This window comes from Ochotona princeps, chromosome 30 (genome assembly GCF_030435755.1).
Source record: "Ochotona princeps isolate mOchPri1 chromosome 30, mOchPri1.hap1, whole genome shotgun sequence".
In the NCBI taxonomy this organism is placed as follows: domain Eukaryota; kingdom Metazoa; phylum Chordata; class Mammalia; order Lagomorpha; family Ochotonidae; genus Ochotona; species Ochotona princeps.
This window is the reverse complement of record NC_080861.1, coordinates 1,535,742-1,561,382: the sequence shown is the minus strand read 5'-3', so window position 1 is coordinate 1,561,382 and position 25,641 is coordinate 1,535,742. Positions and strand designations below refer to the sequence as shown.

The following is a 25,641-nucleotide window of genomic DNA, read 5'->3' as shown; positions in this document are numbered from 1 at the left end:
CAAGAGAAGATGAGGCACGTTAAAGCTTTTGGTTTCCGTGTCTGGTTTTTAGCAAACTTCAAGGCCACAGTACTTCGCCGGTTGCCCAAGGCGAGTGTTTTTTTCTTAAGAAAAAAAAAAACGTATTTTTTCAATGCTATCTATAAAAAAGAAAAGCACTCAAACAGGCCCACTGATCACTGGAGCAGAAAGTTAAGCCAAGCGCCGGGGCCTGGATGCGCCGAGAAGCGCTGGCCTGGAGTGCGCGGAAATCACGCAGCCACTGTGCGCCGGGGAGCCGTGGCAACAGGAGCGCAGGCTTCGGGGCCCGCCGCCGGCTTCCCCGCTCGGGCCCAGCCCCTGTCCCGCCCCGCGGGCTCCCTTTGGCGCACGGTACGGCCCGGTGGCCGGATCAGCCTGGCGCTCAGAAAGCCGAGTGCGGAAAGCGGCGCGCAAGCCCACCGACCTGAGAGGCGGCCGGGAGGCCCCGCAGTTCGTCGGCCTCGGGTGCTTTCTCTCCGCTCTGGATTCTGGCAGCCGAGACGTGGGGGCTCGAGGAGGAGATGAGGCCTTCCGCAGAGGCGCGCGCACAAGCGGCCTCTCCCGGGGGGCGAGCCAGGACGCAGGAGGCGAGCACAGGGGGAGAAGCTGGGGCAGAAAAACGGGGCCGGCCTGTTGGGTGGCCCGCAGCGGGCACACTGTCCGCGAGCGGCTGAGACGGCAGCCGACGTCGCGCGGTCCTGCGTCCTCGCCGCGCTCCGCAACGGCGGGCCCACGCGTGGGGGGCTCTCAGAGGTCGAGTCGCGAGTGCAGCGCGCCGGGCTTGCTGTCGTGGTCCCAGTAAGAGCAATGCATCATGGCGAGCTCGGGTTGCCGGGCGCAGGCGAACTGCAGGCCCGGCGCGCCGGTGGGTGCGGGCGCCGGGGGCGCGGCGGTGGCCGGGCTGGCGGGGCTGAGCTGGCCCGGGGGCGGTGCGGCGGCCCCGTGGTGCGGCGGGGCGGGCGGCGGGGCGGCGGCCGCGTGCAGGGGATGCGGGTGGGGGTGCGGCGGCGGCGGCGGGGGCGGCGGGGGCGCGGCGGCGGGGCCGCCCAGGCCGTTGTACGAGTTCACTACGCCGGGAGGCAGCGCCATGCTCTGGACGCGGGAGTAGGGCGCGTAGGAGGCGGCCGGGCCGGCCAGCCCCTTGACCACCGCGGCCGCTCCGGGGCTGCCCGGGCCCGCGGCCGCCGCTGCCGCCGCCGCCGCCGCGGCGGCCGCGGCCATCTGGCACGAGGCGTAGGGCATGGGAGAGGGCGGCTGCGGCAGCGGCCACGAGTTGTTGAGGAAACTCGACTGCAGGTACTTGGGGGGCGCGAGGTAGCCATAGCCGTCGGCCGGCGCGCCCGCGACGCCACAGCCGCCCGCGGCCGCCGCGGCCCCGAAGAGCCCCTTGCCGGGCTGGAAGTGCGCGGGCGGCGGCCGGAAGGGCCGCTTCATGCGGCGGCGGCGCCGGTAGTTGCCCTTCTCGAACATGTCCTCGCAGGCCGGGTCCAGCGTCCAGTAGTTGCCCTTGCGCTCGCCGCCGCCCTCGCGCGGCACCTTGATGAAGCACTCGTTGAGGCTGAGGTTGTGGCGGATGCTGTTCTGCCAGCCCTTCTTGTTCTTTTCGTAGAACGGGAACTTGGCGATGATGTACTGGTAGATGCCGGACAGCGTGAGCCTCTTCTCGGCGCTCTCGCGGATCGCCATGGCGATGAGCGCCACGTACGAGTACGGGGGCTTCTGCGCGGGGTCCGGCTTCTCCGGCGCGCCCCCGCCGCCCTTGCCGGGGCTGGCCGGCGGCGCCTCGGGCTCCTTGGCTGCGCGGCCGCTCTCCGGGGCCAGCAGCGCGCCCGCGGCGTCCTCGGGCTCGGGGTAGCTGGCCATGGGGACGGAGCTGGCCGAGCCTCCGGCTGGTGCAGGCTGCGGGTGCCGGCCGCTCGCTCGCTCGCTCGAGGCCTCTCGCCGCTCTCCCCTCTCCTTCCCCAGGGAGCGACCGCGGAGTGGAGCTCAGCCCCTGGCCATGGGGAGGCCGCCCAACAGAGAGGGGGCCCCGGGCCGCCGCCCCTCCCCGCGCAGGCCAGTCCCCGCCTCGGTGGGGCTCCTTCCTTGCGCCCGTCCCCTCCCCCCACCCCGACCGGCTTCCCGAGCCGCGACCCGCGTCTCTGGCGGAGCTGCAGCCCTGAGTGCGCCGGGAGCCTCGCTCTGTTCTGATTCGTATGGGCTCCGCCGAGTTCCGCTTGCGTCAAGCGCCTTCGCCCCTATAGCGGGGCGGCCAGCGGCGCACGGGCGACTTCAGCTCCAAGTCACTTTTTGCAAACGCCCCGCAGAGCCCCGGCCAGCCCGCCCCGGCTCGCCGCACCCCGGGGCCTCCCGCGGACAGCCCGGCTGGCGCTCCCCCGAGCCCCTGAGAGCCGCCGGCTGCTCGCTCTGCGGATTGGGCCAGGAGATACCGAGGGCTCCGGCGAGGTCTGCCCGCACCCGGCCTGTTGCCCGGGGAGCTCGGGCCCCAGCGAGGACGGGCGCGCCTCCCAGCCTCCTCGCAGCTTTCAGGTGAAAGAAAACGACCCGCTGGCACTGCCCTTGGCCCCGCTTCTAGCTGGGCATCGGGGGGAGGGGCGAGCCGGCGAGGGGGGCCAGGCGGGGAGGGGTGAGCAGAGCTGCGCCTGGACGTTAGGAAAACCGAAGCAGGAGACCTCAGTCCCCAGCAGCTCCTCAGTGTGGCAGGACCGGGAGACGGCCGCGGAGGGACCCTTGCAGGTCTCCTCTGCCCCTTCCCACGCTGTTGGTGGATCTGAGAACGAGGTCCCTCCGCGACTCTGGCTTAGAATCCTTTGGCGTTGAGTATGCGCCCTCACACCCAGGAGCCGGTGCTGCTGGGCCGGCGCAGGAGCGACAGTGCCACAGGCTGTTTGTGTGTGTGTGTGTGTGTGTGTGTGTGTGTGTGTGTGTGTGAGACACAGGTGTCACATGTGGAAGCCTTGGGGGGAGTATGTCCTTGAGACGGGTCGAGACACCAGCAGTCCAGGTGCACGTGTGCTCGTGCGAAACGCACTCTGCTGTAGGAGATGGGTGATTTGGATCTGTGAGGCGGAGGGACGCTGGCAGATAGATAATGTTACATGCCTATCAGATCTCAGAGTGAAGCTGCCTCTCGGCCGTGGCGTGTTCTTCCCCCGCTGCCCCTTCCTTTTCCAGCTCTCCCTGCCCCATGCCCTCCCGGTGAATGTGGTCTATGGCAGATCTGGACAGCAGCAGGGAGGTTCTGTGCAGCTGTCTGTCCTGATGAGCCCTCGCCTTTCTGCTAAGGTGGCTCAGCGGTGCTGCGCCCTGTCAGCACCGGAGCCTGAGTGTCTGGGGGAGGTCAGCACTGCGCCTTTACACAGAGCCAGGCAACCTAGCCTCCACAGCAAGTCCGTGGTCGCCAAGTGGCAGAGGGCTGGCTGGTTCGAGATCCTCGGGCCCCAGAGACAGCGGGTGCAGAGGGGCCCCTCCGCTCACCCCCGAGGCCCAAAAGGACTGCTGCGCACGTCCTGGACTGGCCAAAGCTGGCCCTCCCGTGTGCTCCGGGGTCACCTGCAAGCAGAGCCCTGGGTGGCCTGTGGCTCCAGCATCCGCAGGCCCCTACTTGTGCACTGTGCTTCCCACGCAGTCCTCGAAAGGGGCTCTTTGGAATCTGGCATTTTGAAGATGCCCCAGGAGGGGTCGGCACGACAGCTGCGGCGCTGACCGTGTTTGAGGAGCTAGCCTCACTCTCCACTCTTCAACTCCCCTCCCGTTGTGTATTGAAAATGCCTCTGGAGAAGCTGGGTGATTTTCCTGGCTGCCGATAGGAGGGCCAGCAAGTTTTTTTTTTCCCAACCCCTGCGGCTGCTTTCAAAGTGGGAGGGCAGGTGCTTCTACTCTTCCTCGCCCTGCTGTGCGCCCAGGCTGTGGGTGGGAGCCACGCTGGGCTCCCCCAGAGGCAGGCGCTGGGAGAGGAACAGCTGGGCCTGCGCCGCTGTACAGGTGGGGGCTGCTCTCTGCTCCTTTTTCCCCCCTGACCACCCAGGCCGGCTCACTGCCCCCTCCCCCGCCCCAAGACATTTCCGGCGCTCAGTCCGCCAGGTGTGACAGCATTGTTGTGTGTGTCATCACTTCCCTGCATTCCACACTCGGCTCGGCTCGCTTTTCAGCCTTGAAGGAGTGTGTGTGTGTGTGTGTGTGTGTGTGTGTGTGTGTGTGTGTGTAGGGGGTGGGGTAAGGGACAATTTCTCTAAAGGATTTTCTCATGGATAGAAGGAGGCCTCCTCTCCCCAGGTGCTGATTTCAGAGCGTCCCGCAGAAGGGCGCGCCCGCGGGATGCGCAGCCACGGGACGGGCTGGATGGAAGCTCTCTGAAGGTGTGCGTTCGCGCTGCTGCGGAAGCCTCAGAAACCAGGCGAGGAAGCGCAGGCTGCGGCTCGGCTTCTGGGCGGCTCCAGGCCTCTGCCGCAGGACGCTTGGGGCTGAGGGCAAAGGCGCCCGGGCAGAGGGCTAGAGTCTCCTCCTGGCCGCAGCTCCAGGTGGGTGAAGCGGTGGGGGCGCCTCTTTTGCTTCTCAGCTCTCTTGCGCGCCGGCTAGGGCCCGGTTCCCTGGTGAGATCCAGGTCCCCTATGATGGGAGCACCAGGCGCCAAGCTGTGCCGGCGGGGGCATCCTCTTCCCGCCGAGGCTCCGTTCAGTGAACTGGGCCTGGTCCTGCGCACACCGCCGAGGGCCGTGGGTCCCGAGTCAGCCGGGTTCGTCACCTCTCCGGCACCAGGGCACTGCCTGCGCAGCAGGCACCAGGCACCGCCGACTGTGTGCCGTTTTTGTTGTCACCTGGCCGGTAGGCTGGGCCCGAGTTTCCGGTCCAGGCATCAGGGAAATCCATTCACTGGGCTCTGTTGGCACGCGAAGTTTCTCTCCCCGGGGCTAGGAGTCCCGCCACAGCAGCGGAAGGTGGCGTGGCCTCAACCCGGGGAGCCGGGGCAGCTGTGCAGCCGTTGCATCGCTCAGCTTGGGGCGCTCCTCCACCGTGTGCACTCCCCCCCCCCCAGGTTCCCTTTCCTGTCTGGACCCCCGCAACACCCACTGGCTTCCCAAGTGGTAGGACAAGAGAAGCTGCTGTGTGCTGACCTCATCCCGTTCGGGTGCACACCCCTTCCCCCTTCCGGCATCTCCACTCTGTGCACCTGTGCATTCCCTGCCCCTCCACGCCGCTCGCTTTTTTCCGTTTCTGTTAGTCAGCCCTGAATCCCCTTCGGTTCGTTCTCCAATACTCTCAAAGTCATCTGTCATGCATGCTATTTCTAAACCTGCACCTTTTGACACGTCAGACTGGCCCTGCGCCCAGCTTACACACGCTCCCCGAACCATCTCATGGCGTGTCACCGCTTCCCGGCGCCGTCTGGGAGAGCCTGACCCCAAGAAACCCATTCGTTCTCTCCCAGCCTGTGGCTAGGGGAATGAGTTGCCCCTCAGCTGCTCCCTGGCAGGTTTGCTGCCCAGTTCCTTCCAGTGCACAGTGCTGGCCGGCAAACACACCTGCACAGCACCAGGCTCCAGCCCAGAGGGCAGTTCACGAGAAGGAAAAAGGAGAACCCACTCCCCCCTTGAACAGTCTTCTTGTATCTCCTTGCCCTCCAGGGGGCTGGCCCAGGGAAGCACCAGGCCAGAGCTGCTGGCTGCCCCTTCGCTCATTGAAGGGGTGCTGGGTCGCATTGTGGGTGGTGTGAGCCTTTCTCCAGGTGGGGGCTAACTCAGGCAGAACAGGCGCAGGGGGCTGGGTTCTGGGCCTTGGGGGCGGGAGGGAAGAAGAAAGGCGGGGGTGGTGGTGGTGGTTGTGATTTGTAGTACTGGCCATGTTTAGATTACCTTCACTGGGGGGGGGGGTGGAGGGGGGAGAGAGAGAGAGAGAGAGAAAGAGTTGGTGTAATCTACAGATGCTGAACAATGCACATCTCAGCCTGACATATTTTACACCTGGGTTAAAATACAGAACATTTTCCCTAGAAAGTCCCTGCACCTCTTTTCCCGGGCAATACCAACCTCTAAAGAAAACCTGAATTTTACTTTCTCTGTTTGCATTGCTATCAGCATGCGTTACACATCTGCTCTGAGAATCACGTAAATGGGCAGAATGTATACCCTGTTGTGTCTTGTTTGTTAAGATCTAGCTTTTTATTGGAAAAGCAGAGAAACAGAGAGGGAGAGACAGAGATCTTCGTGTTTACTCCTCAAATGTGTACCAAATCCGGAGCAGGACCAGGAGCCAGTGACTGTGTTTGGGTCGCCCACAGGGATGGCAGGGGCCGACATGTTCGCAGGTGTATTGGCAGAGGCTGGGAGCAGGACACCGGCAGGGCTTGTGGCATCGGATGCTGGCAGCCCAGGCAGTGCTGTGCCTGCCCAGTGCCGGGCTCCTGCACAGGCCGTCTCGCTGTCTTGGTGTGTCAGACACTCTTGGCTTTTTATCTAGGTGTAATATTCAACATATTCGCTAATCCATCTCTGTTGATGAACACTTGCTGTCCACATAAAACTGTCCACATTTTTATGCATGCCTTTTTGTGAGAGGTTTTTACTTCTCGTGAGTGAAGATCTGGAAGTTCGTACGTGAGTCTGTAGCATTAGTTGATATTATTACCAAACAAGTTGTGACGTTCAAGATCAAGTACAGTGCTGTAGACAGGTGGGAACGGGGCCTTGTCTGTGTAGTGGGTACCCTTTAAAGGCCACCCCGAGCTTCTGGCTGTCATAATCAAGGTTACAAGAGGAAAGATGGGGTGGAGATTGGTTAGGGTGCTGCTTGGAATGCCAGCTTTCTGCGGTAGAGTGCTTGGGTTTGAGCCTCTACTCCACTTCTGATTCTGTTTGCTGTTAATGTGCGCCCTGGGAGACAGCGGGTGCTGGCTACGGTACTTGGTTCCCTGCCACCCACCAGGAAGAGAGAGAAGTCCTGGCTCCTGGCTTTGGTCTAGCCCAGCCCTAGTTGCTGTGGGCATTTGGGGGAAGGAATTTGCTGGTGGAATATCTTTCTCTGTTTTGCAAATAAATTATAAATAATTTAAATAATTTTGACCAAACACTTGGTGCAGGATCACCAAATATGTGATTTGTTTTAATGACACAATGAAGGGGTTGTGTCCAGATGAGGAAACCGAGTGCACAGAAAGGCAGCGACTTGCTAGATGTCCCCAGACAATACATGGTGCCTTGCCTTAGGTGCCCCGAGTTTAACCTCTTCCCCTGGCCCACGTTTGTCCCTGAAGACAGGAAGTCCTTGCTGTAGGAGGACATTGTGACCGTAGAAGGTCAGTGAGCACAGGATTACAGTTGGTTGGATATTTGGAGGAGAATAACCAAATGGCTACCTTTTGTATACCTGATGAGATATCATTTGTGTAAGAACAGATGAGTGGAAAGTAATATACAAGAGAAAAGGCTTTCCAAACAAAGGCATAGAAACAGTTGATGGTTTTGTTGATGAACTAAGTATCTCTACCCTAATCCTGTATGACCCTCAGTGTATAAAGTCTGATGCTACTAATAAACTACGGCTTTTGACCATCAGTCAGGGTCCACGTGTGTTATTATCGGCTCCGTGCACCAAGTCCATCGCTGCGGGACAGCGACACCTTGCTTCCATTCTAGCTGCCTTGGTAAGAGATCTGCTTCTCTCTGCATACCTTCTCAGAGATTCCAGGCTGGAGACGTGGGTCTGCACAGCTTCCCTGCCACAGTCATGCGCATTCACGGTAAGGAAGGGCTCAGGGACCACCCAGTGTCAGTTCCGAGCCCTGCCCTCAGCACGCTGGGAGTGTGCTTCTCGGGGTCTGCCTGTCTGCTTTGGGAAGCGAGGGCTAACCGGCTGTCCACTCTGCTGAGCTGAGCCCATGGTTGGCTCAGAGCGCTGGCCCGGGCATCACTCCGCAGCGTTTACCCAGGCATGTTTATTTTGATCTAGAAGGAGCTCTTAGCTTGGAGACTTTGCACCTTGTTCTGGAACCTGGCTGGCGGGGAAGAGGTGAGAAGAAAGCAGAATGTCTAGGGACCCGCCATGCTGGCAGTGACTGCACCTGGGGGGAAGGAGAGCCAGGAGCCACCTCCTCAGCAGCATGTGTCACCCAGCTGCCAGCCCCTGGGCCTGAGTGGGCGCCTCAGCGGGGGGGTGTCACCCAGCTGCCAGCCCCTGGGCCTGAGGGGGCGCCTCAGCGGGGGGGTGTCACCTCACCCAGCTGCCAGCCCCTGGGCCTGAGGGGGCGCCTCAGCGGGGGGGTGTCACCCAGCTGCCAGCCCCTGGGCCTGAGGGGGCGCCTCAGCGGGGGGGTGTCACCCAGCTGCCAGCCCCTGGGCCTGAGGGGGCGCCTCAGCGGGGGGGTGTCACCTCACCCAGCTGCCAGCCCCTGGGCCTGAGGGGGCGCCTCAGCGGGGGGGTGTCACCCAGCTGCCAGCCCCTGGGCCTGAGGGGGCGCCTCAGCGGGGGGGTGTCACCCAGCTGCCAGCCCCTGGGCCTGAGGGGGCGCCTCAGCGGGGGGGGTGTCACCCAGCTGCCAGCCCCTGGGCCTGAGTGGGCGCCTCAGCGAGGGGATGTCACCTCACCCAGCTGCCAGCCCCTGGGCCTGAGGGGGCGCCTCAGCGGGGGGATGTCACCTCACCCAGCTGCCAGCCCCTGGGCCTGAGTGGGCGCCTCAGCGGGTGGGTGTCACCTCACCCAGCTGCCAGCGCCTGGGCCTGAGTGGGCGCCTCAGCGGGGGGGTGTCACCTCACCCAGCCCCTGGGCCTGAGGGGGCGCCTCAGCAGGGGGGTGTCACCCGGCTGTCAGCCCCTGGGCCTGAGTGGGTGCCTCAGCGGGTGGGTGTTACCTCACCCAGCTGCCAGCCCTTGGGCCTGAGGGGGTGCCTCAGCGGGGGGGTGTCACCTCACCCAGCTGCCAACCCCTGGGCCTGAGTGGGCGCCTCAGCGGGTGGGTGTCACCTCACCCAGCCCCTGGGCCTGAGTGGGTGCCTCAGCAGGGGGGTGTCACCCAGCTGTCAGCCCTTCAGCTTCAAGTGAGCATCTCTGTGAGTGGAGGCCAAAGGTGGGCCTCAGTCTCTGGGCAGCCTGCCCCCTCTTTGGGGCCCCTTTGTAGACTAATTGAGGCCTTGCTGGCTCTGGCTTTGTGATTGGGGTAATTGCTGACAGGCTGTTGTAGTGGTACAAGCGGCCTTTTGTTGGGAAAGTAGCGTTGTGGGTCTTTGGCTAGGAACAGCCTAGGACTGGTGTGCCCTGCTCTGGGCACCTCTGGACCTGACCTCTCGTTTGGAGGTAGATCTTCTGGGGAATGGGACCTGGTAGCAGGTCTGAACAGGAAGCAGTCCCGGTGAAGGGAACTGGGGTTCAGAGCTGCAGGAGGCCTGCTCCAGGCCAGGGGAGAGTGCAGGTGGGACAGAGGCCCTGGGGGCAGTGCTGTCCTCTGTTCCCAGCATGGACAGGCAGGAAGCAGCTGACAGGCTGTCCGACGCTTCCCGAGAGCAGCCTGGAGTCGTGTGCCTTGCCTCACTGGAGCTTTCAACTTTAAAAATATAGAAGACTTGCCATGAAAATTCTCTCTCCCACGTCTTTCTCCAAGCCACGCTTTGCGTAGGCAGCCAGTGGCACTGGTTTCGTGTAACCCTCTGGACATGTTTTGTGCACACACAGCAAATGTAATGATTTTTCCTGCACCCTGTACTTTTTGCACACAACACCTCATGCAGTGTCTGCAGCTTTGACAACTTTGTCACCAATACATTCTCCTTCCAGTGATACGTGACATTTAGATTGCTTTTAATTTTTGTTATAGGTGATGTTCCATTGCCTAATCTTTTTACTGTTTATTTCAGTTTTATGATACAATTCATAAGCTCTGGGATGTCCCTTACCCACTCCCAAAGTCCCTTCACCCCCACTGATTTCCTCTGTTATTACAATAGTGTAGGTCTGTATAAGCAGACGTAAGTCCATCATTCTGTTGTTTAAGTGTACCCTGATATCGCAGGTACAGAGAATGTCTCGCATAATCTTCTGGACTAACTTTGTAGGTTTGTGCATACATTATAAAGCATTTCTGGAAGTGAAAGAGTTGGAGCAAAGTTATGTGCATTTATGGCTTTGATGTTGGTGTCAAATTACCCTCATGGACTGAGCTGGTACGGGTACTCAGAAAAGTCGGGATAAGTGGAAATAAGATATACTTATTTTGGTGTAACAGTTTGAAATCCATGCCATTTTTTCATAAAAAAGGTTTATCCATGAACTTTTTTGTAATTTCAAAGTCAGATATACAGAGAGGAGGAGAGACAGAGAGGAAGATCTTCCGTCCGATGATTCACTCCCCAATTAGCTGCACAGGTTGGTGCTGTGCCGATCCAAAGCCAGGAGCCAAGAGCTTCTTGTGGGTCTCCCACATGGGTGCAGGGTCCCAAGGCTTTGGGCCGTCCTGGACTGCTTTTCCAGGCCACAAGCAGGGAGCTGGATGGGAAGGGAGCTGGATGGGATTAGAGCCAGCACCCATATGGCATCCCAGCAAGTACAAGGTGAGGACTTTAGCCACTAAGCTACTGTGCTGAGCCCTTTTTCATGAACTTTTCCAAGATCCTTTATATGCATTGATTTAAAAATGTTTTTGCACAAAAGTAAACTCATTTTAACTTTTGTCTCTCACAGATCTTTGAAGCATTGTCTTGTATTTCTATCAGCATTTGAAGAGATTTTCGTTTCTCACACCCTCACTCTATTATATTGTGTTTTAAAAACATTCATTATCATTTTATTTAAAAGACAGAGACAGAAAGAGACCTACAGAAATGTGTCCATCTGGTAGTTCACTCCCTAAATACCCAGCATGGCTGGGGTTGGAGCAGGCTGAAGCCAGGAGCCTGGCAACTGAGCCCCCAGTGTGGGTGGCAGGGAGCGTGGTGTTGTGCCATCACCATCTGCTACCTCTCAGGCTGGACGTTAGCAGGAAGCTGGAATTGGAAGCAGAGCTGGGACTTGTACTCAGGCATTCCGGGAAGGGATGCCAGCATCTCAGGCCGTGTCTAAGTCACTGAACCAAACACCTGTTCCACATCTCTGTGTTACAGATATGGACCTGTTATGGATATAGAACCATTATAAACCTGTTATAGATACAGACCTGTTATAAATATAGATGTGTTATGGATATAGAACCATTGTAGACCTGTTATAGATACAGACCTGTTATAGATATAGATGTGTTATGGATATAGAACCATTGTAGACCTGTTATAGATACAGACTCATTATACAGACCTGTTAAAGAGCTGTTACAGATTAGACTTGTTACAGATATAGACCTGTTATAGATACAGACCTGTCACAGATATGGGCCTGTTTGTTTTACAGATACAGAAAGGACCTCAAGGTAACCTTTTCTTGATTTCTCTCTGTCCTCCTCTCTCTGGAGGCAATCAACAGGCATATTTGCAGTTTAATATTCTTCTACCTGAGTTTACGCTCGGACGTGTGGTACAGCTTTGTTTCGTGCTTTGATGTAAAGGGTAGCCTGCTGTTGCAGAAAGCCACGTGCTTGCTTTTCCGTTCACTCGGAAGCTTGTGGAAGCATTGCTCCTTGACACACAGCATAAGCTTCACTCACTGGCCCCGTGTTGCCCGACTCCATCGCGTGAAGGCACTGCGGTTTGTTTATCCGCGTTCCCGTTGAGAGATGCCGGGCTATTTACTATTCTTCACTACTGGTGTGAGTCCTGCTGTGGGTATTCTTGGGCATGTGTGCTGATGCTCAGGCAACAGTGTACCGAGGAGGGGCTATGGGTCAAAGGGCATGGGCACTGCCGGCGTAACCAGTGACTGCTGGCCCCTGCGTCCTCAGAAGGTGGAGTGAACCCTGTAAGCCAGGAGGTTGGTGCCAGTGAAGGGCGCAGCGGAAGGAGACGAGGGTGGAGGTCCCGGCTTTGTGCTTTAACTGCGTGACATGGGAACTGTTACTCAGCTTGACTGGGCCTCAGGTTCCTCGCTTGCACACTGGTGGTCTTGGTTTCTAGGTGTCCGTTTTCTTCAGACTATCACATGAGATGGAGATTTAGTGCAAGGTTTCACAGAGACGGCATGAAAGCATCCCAGCAGTGTGAGTAATAACATGAACGGCAGACGAAGCGGCAAGGGCATACCCACAGCCTGTTACACCGTTCATTCCTTCATGTCCATTGGCGGCACCTCTCTCCTGGGTGTGGGGTGCAGTGCCCGCGGACAGCTCCAGGTGCCAGGCACAAAGCCTGGCTGCAGCGCCTCCGGACCAAGACCCAGGGGCCACAGGGAGGAAAGGCAAGAACGAGGCGTTGTCAGGCGGGGTCGCCTCTGGAGGCCTCCCTGGCAGAGCCCCCGAGGAGTGCCCAGCAGTGCCACGGGGTCCTTCAGCCGTGTCCTCTCCAGGTGTCCGTGTGTGTGTTTCTGCCTCAAACACTTTGCTGCAGAGTGTGAAGGAAGAAGCGAGCACACCTTTAATGGCAGCGGATGTGCAGCATTGCGCGTCACTTCATGATTTTCCTAATTGTTCCCTTAGTGCCAGAGGCAGGCTCTGCAGGTGAGGTGGATCTGGCCTGTACTTTCCACAGGCCCCTTGGCCTTCCCACAATGTCCATGTTCAAGGTTCTCTGTCTTGTTCCTCTCTCCTTTCACCCTGAGCCAGGGGTGCGCCGTGGCAGCAAAGCCAGCCAGCTGTCCGGAGTGCTGAGGCTGGCCGGCCTCTCCCCCGCCAGGCCTCAAGGAGCTGTCCCTGGCCCATCCTGGACCCAGCATCTTGTCCATCCTTGCTCCATTCCTCTCCCTCCTCTCAAAGCTTTATTTGTCTATTTGAGAGAGAGAGAGTCTTGCATCCACTTGTTCACCCCTAGATGGCTGCAGTGGCCAGGACTGGGCCAGGCTGCAGGCAGGAGCTGTCATGTACTGTTTTCTCAGAGCATTTAGCAGGGGGTTGGATGGCAGTGGAGCAGGCTGGCACCAGAGCCTATTGGGATGCCCGACTTTACGGCTGGGCCCGAAGCTTCCCGTGCTGTAGGGCGTCTCTCCCTCCAGGGCACTGCCACCTCCCAGAGGGTAGAGGCTGTGTTCTTATCTGCCTTGTGATATCATCCTGTTGTGTTCTTCGTGTCTGGAACAAAATGATTGCTAAATGAATGCCTGAGATTCCAGTTACAGCTGCCCCCCCCCCCGAAGATTTGGTTTGGTAAGGGTTCAGGCATTCCATTGTTATTAGTTATTGACACTTTAGCATGAACCTGGCAGACAGGGTGGGAGGGAAAGCAGGGTCCTCCAGTATCCCCAGAAGCTGAGGGGCCAGCACGACGAGGAGGAATGGGATTGGCCTTGGCAGCTGGCTCAGTGCAGGAGGCCAGACTCCCGGGCGAGCCGGACCGACGCGTGCTGGGGACGCGCTGGAAGCTCTGGCCGGGTGCTCTCCCGGAGGCGGCTGCGAGCCTTGGCGCTGTGGCCCCGAACCCTTGGGTGAGGCACGGCCGCTGGCTTCCTCCACAGCAGGACCAGGAAGCTCTCACTGTCCACGGCCCACGCCAAGGTGGTCAGGCTGCTCACCGGAAGCAAGCGCGGTTCTGTGTTGTTTGGGTTTGGCGGCGCTGGGCCAGCAATGCATCCAGGCAGGGAAAGGCCTTGGGTGGAGCTGGCTGGCAAGCGCATTGAAGAGGGGGACAGCCCTGCCATAGCTCTCTATCAGAAATGGGGGCCGTTGTGTCCTGGGACCGCAAAAAAGGCCGTGGGACATTATTTGAGTGTTACTGGGTAGGCCGTTTCTTAGGCTTCAGAGTGTGCACATGCACTCAGGTGCCCCTACAGCCCACACACGTGTGACCCCGGAATGCACAGCTATGCATGCAGATAAACGTGTGTCTTTTGTGCAAGCCACCGGTCCCCGTCTCTTCCCCATGCCTTGCGGGGGTGAGGGAGGGAGAGAGAGAGAGAGAGAAAGGGAAAAAGATTTTCCTTCTGCTGGTTCACTCCTAAAATGGCTACAACTACTGGGGCTGTACCAAGCAGAAGGCAGGAGCCAGGAGCTCTATCTGGTCTCCCACATGGGTGCAGGAGCCCAAGCACTTAAACCATCTTCATTTGCTTTTCCATGCCTGGGCAGGGAGCTGGATCAGAAATGGGCAGCCTGATTCAAGCAGGAGCTCTGATGGGGGATGCGGGCAGCGTGCTGTGCCACATCAGTGCCACCTGCAAACTATGCAGCAGCTCTTGGGGAAGACTGACTGTACTTTGGGCAATACTGCGTCCTCATTCTAATGTAGCCCAGGGCTGGGGCTGTGTTGTATCTCCTGCAGTGCCAGCCTCCCACATAGGTGCAGGTTCAGATCCCGGCTGCTCCACTTCCCATCCAGCTCCCTGCTGGGCTGGGGGCCGCTCCTGTGCCTGACTTCTTACAGTTCCTTAGAAGGACTGGCCACGTGATGTGCGTTGTATCATCCATCCTTCAACTAACTCTTAGGTAGACTTTAATTTCCCCCAAGGGTCTTGCTCAAAGGTCACATAATTTAGAGTTGTTGTAGGATGTGAGTCAGCCCTAATTTAAAATAAAGACATTTATTTGAAAGGCAAAGTTACGCGCGCGTGCGCACCCACACATAAGGATATATTCTGTCTGCTGGCTTACAGCCCAGGTAGCACACAGCTAGAACCAGGACTGGCTGGGCTAAGCCTTGCAGCCTGGGAAACCCCCTCAGGGTCTCCCATGTGGGTGGCAGAGGCATGATCAGGGTGCTGTATCAGAAGTGGAGCAGCTGGGACTTGAACTGGTGCTACATAGGGTGTCAGCACTGCAGGTGGCAGCTCAACCTGCTGTGCCACATGGTCTGCCCCTGTTATTTTTACCTGATAGACAAATATTTGCATTTGTGGGATACCATATAATGCTTCTATACATAGCGTAATGTTAAAGTCTGGCTTAGTATCTACCTCTATAACCACTTACCGTTTCTTTATGGCTAAAACATTAGTCCTGCTAGCTGTATTTTTTCAGGAAGATATTGTTACCGTATCCACCTGCTGTGCAGTGGCACTCCAGAAGCCCCTCACCATCACTTAGTCTTTGTTCATCAGGTGCCCCTCCTCCTGCCGACACCCACCTCTCTGGCAGTCACTATTCCACAAGATGGCAGGTGCTCTGGACCCGCCTGCGAGCCTGTGGTGCTTGCCCTGCTGTGCCTGGCTTTGCTCAGCCCTTCTCATCTTCTATCTCTTTTTTTTTTGTATTATTATTCAGATTTTCTTTTAATTTCTCGCTGCCTTTTGTCTTTAGCACACTTTCTGCCTCTGGGATTGGCATCTGGGCCTAGTCCTTGCCCACATCCTCTGAGCCTACAGGCCACGGGGACTTCAGAGGACGCCTGCATCCCAGATTAGCCCCAAAGACAACACGTGCCTGAAGAAGAAAGAGGAGGCGCAGGCCCAGCCCGGGCCTGCCAGGGGAAGGGCTTCCCGGGAATCAGTGGGGAACTTCCTCCTGGGAAAACCACGAGAGGGCCAGTTCCTCTCCCGGGCCAGGCGGCAGAAAATCAGGGCCCCAGCTGTTCCTGCCTGGCTGCCCGGAGCCCCAAGCAGCAACCGGAGACCGGAGACCCAGCCTGCTTGCGGCCTATTGTCCCCGCACCACAGTGTCGCTTCCCATGCGTCTCCTGTTTACACAGGAAGCCCTGCTCTGGGATGCCGCCTCCCTCTCCTGCCTCCAAGCTTGAGTTCCTCCCCAGGAGCTTCAGTGAAGGAGGACATAGTGAATCAGCCTCTGCGCTGCTTGTGCAGGGGTCAAGGCTAGGTGTGGCGGGTGGAGTGTGGCATCCTGAGCTGGTCCCTCTGGGCGCTGGTTCCTCCTCTGTCAGCTGGGGAGTGCTGCTGTAGCCCATCTCACAGGTCTGCTGTAAGGATAAACAAGAGGGGAAAGGAAGGGGTGCTGGGTACGTACTCAAACGCTGAGAGCTCTCACAGTTGTTACTGGTTGGGGGCACCGCATTTCAGCTGTGCCTCAAACACAGGTGCTGGTGGTACACCAGTCTCCAGAGTCGGGGATAGCTCTCCCACTGAGAGGTCGGGGCTATGTGCCTTGACCCAGCGTGTGGTATGGCAGAAGTGGCGTGTGGAGACTTCCCAGGCTTGGCTTTGGTTTCCTGGAGCACTTATGCTCAGGTGCCCGCACCACCACCAGGAATCTGATAACTGGTTTGGCAGGAGTGAGGAATCCTTGAGTGCTGTCAGATGGTTGGGGATGGGGATGGTTTTGTTCCAGCTCAATAAAAAGTTATTGAGTAGGCTGGGATCCCCTCCCTTATCAACAAAAAATGACTCCCCCGACCCCAGCAAGTGTAGAGTTGCCCTTAAATTATGAAGGAATGTTCTTCCTAGACCAGAGATGTTGAAACATTCCTGAACCAGAGAAGTAAATAGAATGTGACAGCCGTAAGCTGGCAGGCTTCTGAGCTGGATGCCCAGAACACATGCAGGAGGAAGGCTCGGGAAGGGGCACAGCCGTCAGAGCCGGCGGCAGCATCTGTGGGCCCTTCGTCCTCAGCCTGTGCCGCTGCTGTTGGTGTATTTTCACAGAGCATATTTAGAGGAACCCACAGGTTTGCATTTTCTTTACTCACCCACTCTTCTGAGTTCAGCTTCCTGTTTGCAGTACAAGGGTACTTCAAGAAAAAAACATGAAAAATAGAATTAAAAGATTGATTTTCTTGGACACAAGAAATTTTGAAGTCACTGCACAGCAATTTTGCAGTGCACATTTTCCATAAACTTTTAAAAATATTTTATTAAAGATCTTTTACAATCTTTATTTTTATCATAAAAGTAGACTTTTTAAAAAAGATTTATTTATTTTTATTACAAAGTCAGATATATAGAGAGGAGGAGAGACAGAGAGGAAGATCTTCCATCTGATGATTCACTCCCCAAGTGAGTCACAACGGCTGGTGCTGTGCCGATCTGAAACCGGGAACCTGGAACCTGGAACCTCTTCCAGGTCTCCCACGCGGGTGCAGGGTCCTAATGCATTGGGCCATCCTCAACTGCTTTCCCAGGCCACAAGCAGGGAGCTGGATGGGAAGTGGAGCTGGATGGGATTAGAACCGGCGCCCATATGGGATCCTGGCTCGTTCAAGGCGAGGACTTTAGCCACTAGGCCATGCCTCCGGGCCCCATAAAAGTAGACTTTTACAGAGAGAAACAGAGACAGAGAAAGATCTTCCATCTGCTGGTTCACTCTCCAAGTGGCTGCAAAGGCTGAATTTGAGCCATTCTGAAGCCAGGGGCCAAGAGATGCCTGTGGGTCTCCCATGTTAGTGCAGGGTCCTCAGGCCTGGGTTCACTCTCTGCTTCTTTCCCAGGCCACAAGCAGGAGGCTAGATTAAAAACAGAGCGGCTGGGCACAAACTGGTTCCCATATGGGACCCTGGATTGCTGGAGGAGGATTAGCCAGTTGAGTTATCTCGCGGCCCCTTTCCATAAACATTTTTAAAAATTATTGATGTATTTGAAGAGTCACACAGAGAGAGGGAGAAACAGAGTGAGAGGGAGAGAGAGTGCACTTCCATCCACTGTTCACTCCCCAAAGGGCCGCAAAGGCCAGGGGTCAGCCAGAAAGAGGCCTGGACCTGATGGCTTCTCGCGATCTTCCGTGAGGAAGGGGCCCAGGCTCTGGGCCATCATCCACTGCTTTCCCAGGCGCGTGAGGCGGGAGCTGGGTCCTCGAGGAGTACCCCAGGGCTGCCTTTGCCGCAGTGCCAACCCTTCCATCAACTTTTTGAAAATCTCTCATAGATTTTTTTGTAGTGCTTTTTACCAAAAATCTGTAATTATGAAATCTTCAATGAAAAGTTTTATTCATTTGAAAGGTAGAGAGAGATGAATCGAGAATTCTACCCATTGCTGGTTCCCTTGTCTGGTGCCCACCATTAGGGATGAGGCTGGGAACAGGAGGTTCCTGTCTTTCATGTGGTTGGCAGGGCCCTCATTACTTGAACAGCACCTGCTGCCTGCCAGGGTCTGACTGCAGGAGCTGGTGCCAGGGATTGGGTCCATGTGCTCTAGATGGCACGTGGATATTGTAAGAGCTAAGCTAAATGCCCATGCTGAAGATTTTTACAGTTTTATTCTTTTAAAATGATGTTATAGATTAATATACAACACTGACATTCACAATTGTTTTTCCTCAGCCTGTGGAAGGGACTTGAATATTCCATTATTTTCTGACATCAGCAGCTGCTGTTGAGACATCTGTGGTAAGTTTTATCCTCCCTCCTTCCCTCCCTCTCTTCCTACATACCTACCTACCTTTCTCTCTTTTTTGTTCTGGTTCATTCATTTGGAAGAGTCACTGCGAGACAGAGGGAGAGAATGAGAGAAGATGCCAGGAAGCTAGAGCTTCTTCCGGTTTCCCACACGGTGCAGGGCTTGCTTTCCACTAAGCATGCAGCTGCGCAAAGCTTGGGCTTTGTGTGGGTTTCCCATTCCCAGCTCACCTTGTGTGATCTCTTATTTCTGTGAGAAGGTTAGAGCTGAAGCTTCTCTCTTTTATTTTTTTTCCAAAAATTTATTGTTTATTTATTTATTTGAAAGGCGGAGTTAAGAGAGAGGAGAACAGACACAAAAAGAGACTCTCTCGCCTGCCTGTTCCCGAGCGGGCTCGACAGCCACGGCTGGACCTAGGAGTTTGAATGTCTGTGTGAGTTGGAGAGCCAAACCTTGTTCATGTTAAAGTGGGATTCTTTCACAATCGTATTTGTGGACGAATTCTCGTTGTGTGTTCAAGTATTCAGTTTTGGGATCCATGTTGAGATAAGACTTCTATGAAAATTTAATAAATATAATGTTAAAAGCTATTATTTTAACCGCTTCTGTGACATTGGATTAGGCACACAGTGTGGCAGCCCAATTGCAGTTAAAAGACGGAGATGAAGAACACAGGATTTTTTTTGTTTCTTTTTTTAGAGATTTATTTATTTACTTGAAAAGACAGAGTTTGCAGAGAGAGAGAGAGAGAGAGAGAGATATCTCCCATCTGCTGATTCACTCCCCCAAAATGGCCAGAATGGGCAGAGCTGATCTGATCTGAAGCTAGGGGGCAGGAGCTTCTTGCTGGGACTCCCACATGAGGATACAGAGGCGTGAGGAAATCAGATCATCTACCGCCTTCCCAGGCACGTTGGCAGAGCAGCTGGGACTCAAACTGGCACCATGGGATGCTGGTGCTGCAGGTGGCAACTTTACCCACTATTCCAGAGTGGCATCTCCTAGATGCTGAACAGTTTTAAGTTGAGTAAGTAAAGAGTGAAAAGAGAAAACATAGCTTCGGGAGGAGTGTTCAGGGATGGTTATCTAAATTTGAGAATAATTTGAATGTTTGTAGAAGGAGAGGCAGGTGCGAGTTGTGATCTCTGGGGACCACTACGGCTGCCCACTTCATGGACCTGTGTCTCGGGTCCCAGCAGAACCTGTGTGTGTGTGTCTGTTCCCCAGTTCTTTCCTTTTACTTGTTTTTAAAGATTTATTTATTTTTATTGGAAATGCAGATTAGATTTATGGAAAGAAGGAGAGACAGACAGACAATCTTCCATCAGCTGGTTCATTCCTCAAATGGCCACAACAGCTGGAGCTGAGCCAATCCAAAGCAGGGAGCCAGGAGCTTCCTCCAGGTCTCTCACACGGATGTAGAGTTCCAAGGCTTTGGGTCATCCTCCACTGATCTTCCAGGCCACAAGCAGGGAGCTGAATGGAAAGTGGGGCAGCTTGGATATGAATCGGCACCCATGTGGGATTCCCGCTTGTCCCTGAAGGTGCAGGATGAGCCTACTGAGCCGTGGTGCCACACACACACACACACACACACACACACACACATGTTGTTCTCTGGTAGAGTGCTGCATCTGAGTTTTTCCTCTTGCAATCTGATGTCCAGATTGGCATCAGTCTTTCTGTCAGCCACAGGGGCAACAGAGCTCTAAGCTGGCCACCTGCTCGGGCTGCTGAGGCTCTGGAAGGACAGCAAGCAGCAGCGGGAAATGCAGCAGCTACTTCTGCTGGGCAGTAGGGAAGGACTTGTTTAGAAGGACAGGATCAGCTCCTGGTGGGATAGCTGGCCTTGCTGTGGAAGAGTCCTTGTGGGTCTAGGGAGCCACGGCTTGGGGAGCTGAGCCACCTTTAGAAGGTGTTGTTCACAGCTACCCGGCCAGGCATCGTGCACTCACAAGCATGCCCTGTGGGGAGAGGGCAGGGGCCAGTGGAGTTGCCTGTCCCTACTTGGATTTGCAGACCGTTTGTTAGATTGGTACAAGAAGGTTGGTTTAAAAAGAGAAGTATTTATTTGAAAGGCAGAAGAACAGAGAAAGAGTAGCAGAGTTGGAAGGGGTGGGAGACAGTGGTGTGCCGGGCGCTCCTGACTGCATTTCAACCTCCCGTGTGGATGGCGGGGGCCCGAGGACCCAGAACCCCTTCCTCCGCCTTCCTAGGCACATCTCTCTGTAATTTTACCTTTAAAATAGTTTTTAAAAGTTTATTCGTTGTGATATTTATCTTTTTGGAACTGGCTTATTTCTCTAGCATAATGATTTCCAACTGCAGCTACTTTGTTGCAAAAGAGGATTTCAAGAGGAACTGTACATAATCATCAAATCTCCATGACTATTTAACTCATAGATGTTACTTTTTTGTACTATATGTATTAGTTACCTCAGATTAGAGGAGATAGGATATTTGTGTTGGGATTGGCTTAGTTCACTAACCATAAATGCCTCTAATTGCATCCATTTTGTTGAAAAAGACAAGTTTCATTCTGTTCAGTGGCTGAGTAGTGTTCCATTGTGTACGCATCTACCACATTTTCCAGTTGCCAGCTGATGGATACCTGGGTTGATTCTTTGTCTTAACTATTGTGAATTGAGCTGTTAAAACATGGGAACAGAGATAACTCTTGCACTGATTTCATTCCCTTTAGGTGAACTCCCATTCATGGAATGGCTGGGTCGTATGGTAGCTCTGTTGTCAGATTTCTTGGGAATCTCCTTACTGCCCTCCACAGTGTTTGTGCTAGTTTACAGTCCCACCAGACTGTGTTAGGATATCTTTTTCTCCACAGCCTTGCTAGTGTGTAATATATTCATTTTATTTCTATATGACACCATTGTAACTGGGGTGAGGTGAGACCTCATCTTATTTGCATGTTCCTGGCAGCTTTTCCTCTTTTTGGCCATTGGTATTTCATCCTTTGAAAGATGCATGTTCATATCCTTATTCCATTTTAACTGGATTGTTTTGTTGTTGTTGAGTTAATTGAGTTCCTTATGTATTTTGTGCATTAACCCTTTATCAGATGTATAGTTTACAAATATTTTTTTCCTGTTCGATTGATTGCCTTCTGGTCACGTGTGTCCTTTATGGCGCAGAGGCGTCTGACCTGGATGTAATATCACTTGCCTGCTTTGGTCTCACTGCTTTTGCTCTGGCTCTTATTTACGAAGTCCTTCCCTGTGCCGATGTCTTGCACTCCCGGGAATGATTCAGCTTGTTAAAGATGGGTTGGTTCTGGATATGTGGACTTATTTATCTGGAGTCCCTGGTCTGCTCCATTGGGCCACGTCGTTGTGTGTGTTCACACACCGATACCTTGAAATCTGTTGCTGTGATGCCTCCAACCTTATTTTATTGGCTTCCCTCGCTGTTCAAGGTCGCTCATGTTTTTTATGCATTTTGGAGTCGGTACATTTTAATGATACTGACTCTTCCAATCCAACGAACATGGACGATTTTTGTATTTTTGTGTCATATTCTATTTCTTTTCTTAATGTTTTGTAATTTTCATTGTAGGAACTTCCAGGATATGAATTGAATTTATCCCAAAATATTTTTGTAGCTATTGTGAATGGGACTGATCTTACAAATTCTTTCCAGTCACGCATTGTTTGTATATATAAAGGCTATTAATTTTACGTCCTGCAACTTTGCCAGACTGTCTTAGGAGGTTTAGTAGTATTTTAGTGGAGTCTTTCCTCCTGTGTGTAGAATCTCATCACCTGCAAATGGGGTAATTTGATCTCCTCCTTTCTCATTTGAATTCCTTTGATTTCTTTTTCTTGTCTAATGGTTCTGGCTAAAACGTCCAGTTCTTATGTAGGAATAGGGAAAGGGAGTGTCCTTTTCTGGCTCTGAATCTTAGTGGACATGTGTCCTGCTTTCCTCCATCCGGTACGATGCTGACCGTGAGTTTGTCATATAGTGCCGTGGTTGTATTGAGGTGTGTTCCTTCCATACCCGGCTTGCTTCAGGTTGGCTTTTTTTTTCTTTTAACTGTAAAAGAATGTTGCACTTTGTCAAGTGCCTTTTCTGCATCTACTGAGATCATTCTGTAGTTTTTATTCTTCAATTTGTGAATGTGACAGATCACGTTTATTGATTTACCTATGTTGAAACGTCTGTGCATCTCAGGACTCAGTCACGCTTGCCCTGGGTGCTCTTTGTGAAGTGATACTGGATTTGATTAGTCAGTGTTTTGTTGACGATTCTTTGTTCACCAGCAGCACCGGCCTGCAGTTGTCTTTATTGTTTCTGTTTCTGGTTTCAGATTAAGGCGATGGCCTCATTGAGGGAGTTTGGGAATGGTTCTTTAAATGCTTGGCAGGATTCAGCAGTGGAGCCGACTGGTCACTGCATGCTTGCACCAGCCCTGAGATACAGTGTTCATGTATTGCATTCTTTCTAAGTACACGTTTTGGAGAGTTTTGATGTATTTAATACCCATATTACGAATACCTGAATTAGAATTCAGAATACATCTATCAACTCTGAAAGATCCTTTTTTGCCTCTTCCTAGCCGATGCCCCACCCCATCCTCAGCCCCAGAAAACGACTGGTTTTGCTTTTTGTCACTGTGGAGTTTGTCTTTGTACAGTTCCATCTGTGTGAACTTGCACTGTGTGTTGTCTTTGTGTTGTGTTGTGTGTGTGTTGTTGAGTGCATCCGTAGTGCGTTCATGTTTATTTCCATTGTGCATATTCACCGGCACACTGAGCAGTGCTATGGACAGGCATATGTTCGGAGTGTGAACAGTACACAGATCTTCCCCGCACCCTTTCCTACAGCGGCTTCTCCTCCTGGGCCTCCAGTGTCACCAGCTCCTTGTCTGTCCGCTTATTGCTCTTGGAAACAGGTGTGAATGTGGAATCTTTCTTTAATTCCTTAGAAAACATATCTACTTTTGCATGTGTCCTAGAAATGAAATGGTTGGATGAAAAGATTCATTGTGCCTGTGATTTGGTAGATACTCTGACGTCCCTCACCCCCAATTTGTTGTTTTTTGGTGGGGGCAGATGTGCAGCAGGCCAAACCACTGCCTGGGACACCCCTGTCCCGTATCAGATCTCTTGTTCAGGTCTTGGCTGCTGCACACTTAGGATCCTGTTTCCTCATGATGTGCTTTGCAAGATAACAGAAGATGGTCCGAGCTTGGGCTCCCGCCACCTGTGTGGGGGACCCCTCTCTCCCACGGAGTTCCTGGCTCCTGGAGTCAGCCTGACCACCCCTCTCCCCGCTTGGCTATTGCAGAAATCTGGTCAGTGAACTAGTAGAAGCAGAGTATCTCTGCCTCTCAAATAAATAAATATTAAAACATTTCTAAGGGGAAGAAATTTTCAAATGTAACAAAATTCCAAAGAATAGGTTAATGAATACTTGCAAAATATAGCCTTTACAAAACATTTTCTTTTAAAAATACTTCATTTGAAAGGCAGAGAGAGATTGCTCATACACTGATTCCCTCCTTGGATGACCATGAAGCTGCGGTTCGGCCCGACCAAAGCCGGAAGCTGGTCACTAACTCCGTGCTTTTCACCCAGTGAACATGGACCTCAGTACTTGAACCAGGGCCACGGCTTCTCGGTGTGCATGTTAGCAGGCTGCAGGTGCCAAGAGTAGTGCCAGGTCTTGGAGCCAGGCATTCCGACGTCCCAAACACCTGCCCCAAATACAGACTCTTTTCTTCTTCTTTTTCTTTTCCTCCTCCTTCTTTTTTTGTAAAGGTATACCTCTTTATTTTAAAAATATTTACACTTGTTTTTATTTGAAGGGCAGAGTTACAGAGTGAGTCAGATTGTCCATCCACTGGTTCGCTGCCCCTAGCTGGGGCTGGGCAGGTTTGAAGTCAGGATCCACTTTCAGGTCTCCACATGGGTGCAGGGAATTAAGGACTTCAGCCGTGTTCTGCTGTTTGCCCAAGCACACCAGCAGGAAGTTGGATCGGAAGTGGAGTATCAGGGACTCATACCAGCACAAATACGGGATATGCTATAGGCAGATTTCAGCCTACTTCACCATGGTGCCAATCCCAGACTTCTTCAAGGTAACAGGAGTGTGATGGTTTGGGTGTATAAAGACATCTAGATTTGGAAGAGAGGAAGCCAGCGAGGCAGTTACTTTGTATACCCAGGGGTTCCAAGTTTTACTGTGTGCCCAAGTGAACCTGCTTTGGTGGCTTGCTGGGAGGTGATAGGGCACTCGTCATCTGGGCAGGGCTGGCCTTGGGCTCCTTCTGTTAAGAATAACTGTTGAGAATTGCATATGAGCACCAATTACAATCTCAACTGCTCCACTTCCGATCCAGCTGCCTGCTCATGTTCCTGACACTCACATGGGAGACCAAGATGATGGCGTTCCAGGCTCCTGGACTCAATTTCACCCAAGCCCTAGCCAGTAGAGCCATCTGCAGGTGGAAGATTATGTCTTTCTCTCTTTCTTTTCTTTTTTTTTTAATAGCTCTAGCTTTCAAATAAATACATTTTTTAACTCTTCAAAAAAAAAAAAAAAAAAAACCTGTTGAGCTCCTGGCCTGAGCTGGACAAGACAAGGATGCTGTCAGTGGGTGTGAGTTTGAGGGGGAGCTTGGCTCCCAGGTTGCTAGAAGGAGGGATGATTGGATTTACATGGGCAGGAGACAAGTGAATGAATGTGTGTGACTTTGAAATATTCCAACCTGATGCTTCAGCATCACCCCCCCCCCCCGCCACTGTGATTTGTTTATTTGAAAGAGAGAGATACAGGGAGAGATGGAGAAGGAACTGTTCCGTCTGCTGGTTCACTTTCCAAATGGGAGCCCCATAATGGCTGGGGCTAGGCCAGCCTAAAGCCCAGAGCCAGGAGACTCATCGCCTTCCCTGGCACCTTCGTGGGGAGCTGGATGGGAAGTGGAGCCCTGCCATGCCACAATGCCAGCCTCATGCCAGTGTACTCTAGCTGTGCTGCTGCTATAGCTCCTGGGATTCCTGACACCTGCTGCCGTCTGTGCCAGGAAGCACTGGCTCGTGCCCACCTGCCCCTCAGCATCTGGCAGCTCCTTGCTGGGTCACCTCAAAGGACGCTTCCCCTAGGGAGCTTCCCTGGCTCCCAGTGGGCAGAACCTCTGGCACAGATCTCCTGGGCACTCGCTGCTATCTGCATTTCCAGATTTCTCTAATTTGATCCTGAGTATCTAGTTCTCATCTTTGCCTGGAAATGTCACACAGGCAGGGATTATAACTGTTTTGTGCATATTGTAACCTCTGTGCCAACATATTGGCACAGACCAGGCCCTTGGGAAATGCCTCAGTGAACGCGT

General features: G+C 54.0%; 1 protein-coding gene across 1 annotated transcript; it reads right to left on the bottom strand.

The window, feature by feature from the left end:
• Positions 1–736: 736 nt before the first annotated feature.
• On the bottom strand, positions 737–1,890 carry FOXL2 (forkhead box L2). Its single transcript, XM_012927871.2, has one exon. The coding sequence runs from the start codon at positions 1,882–1,884 to the stop codon at positions 769–771; it is 1,116 nt and encodes a 371-aa protein (XP_012783325.2). The 5' UTR covers positions 1,885–1,890; the 3' UTR covers positions 737–768.
• Between the last annotated feature and the right edge of the window lie 23,751 nt (positions 1,891–25,641).

What these genes read in the sequence shown, in the direction of transcription:
- FOXL2 (XM_012927871.2), bottom strand. Translation starts at nt 1,884, where the DNA reads ATGGCCAGCTACCCCGAGCCCGAGGACGCCGCGGGCGCGCTGCTGGCC.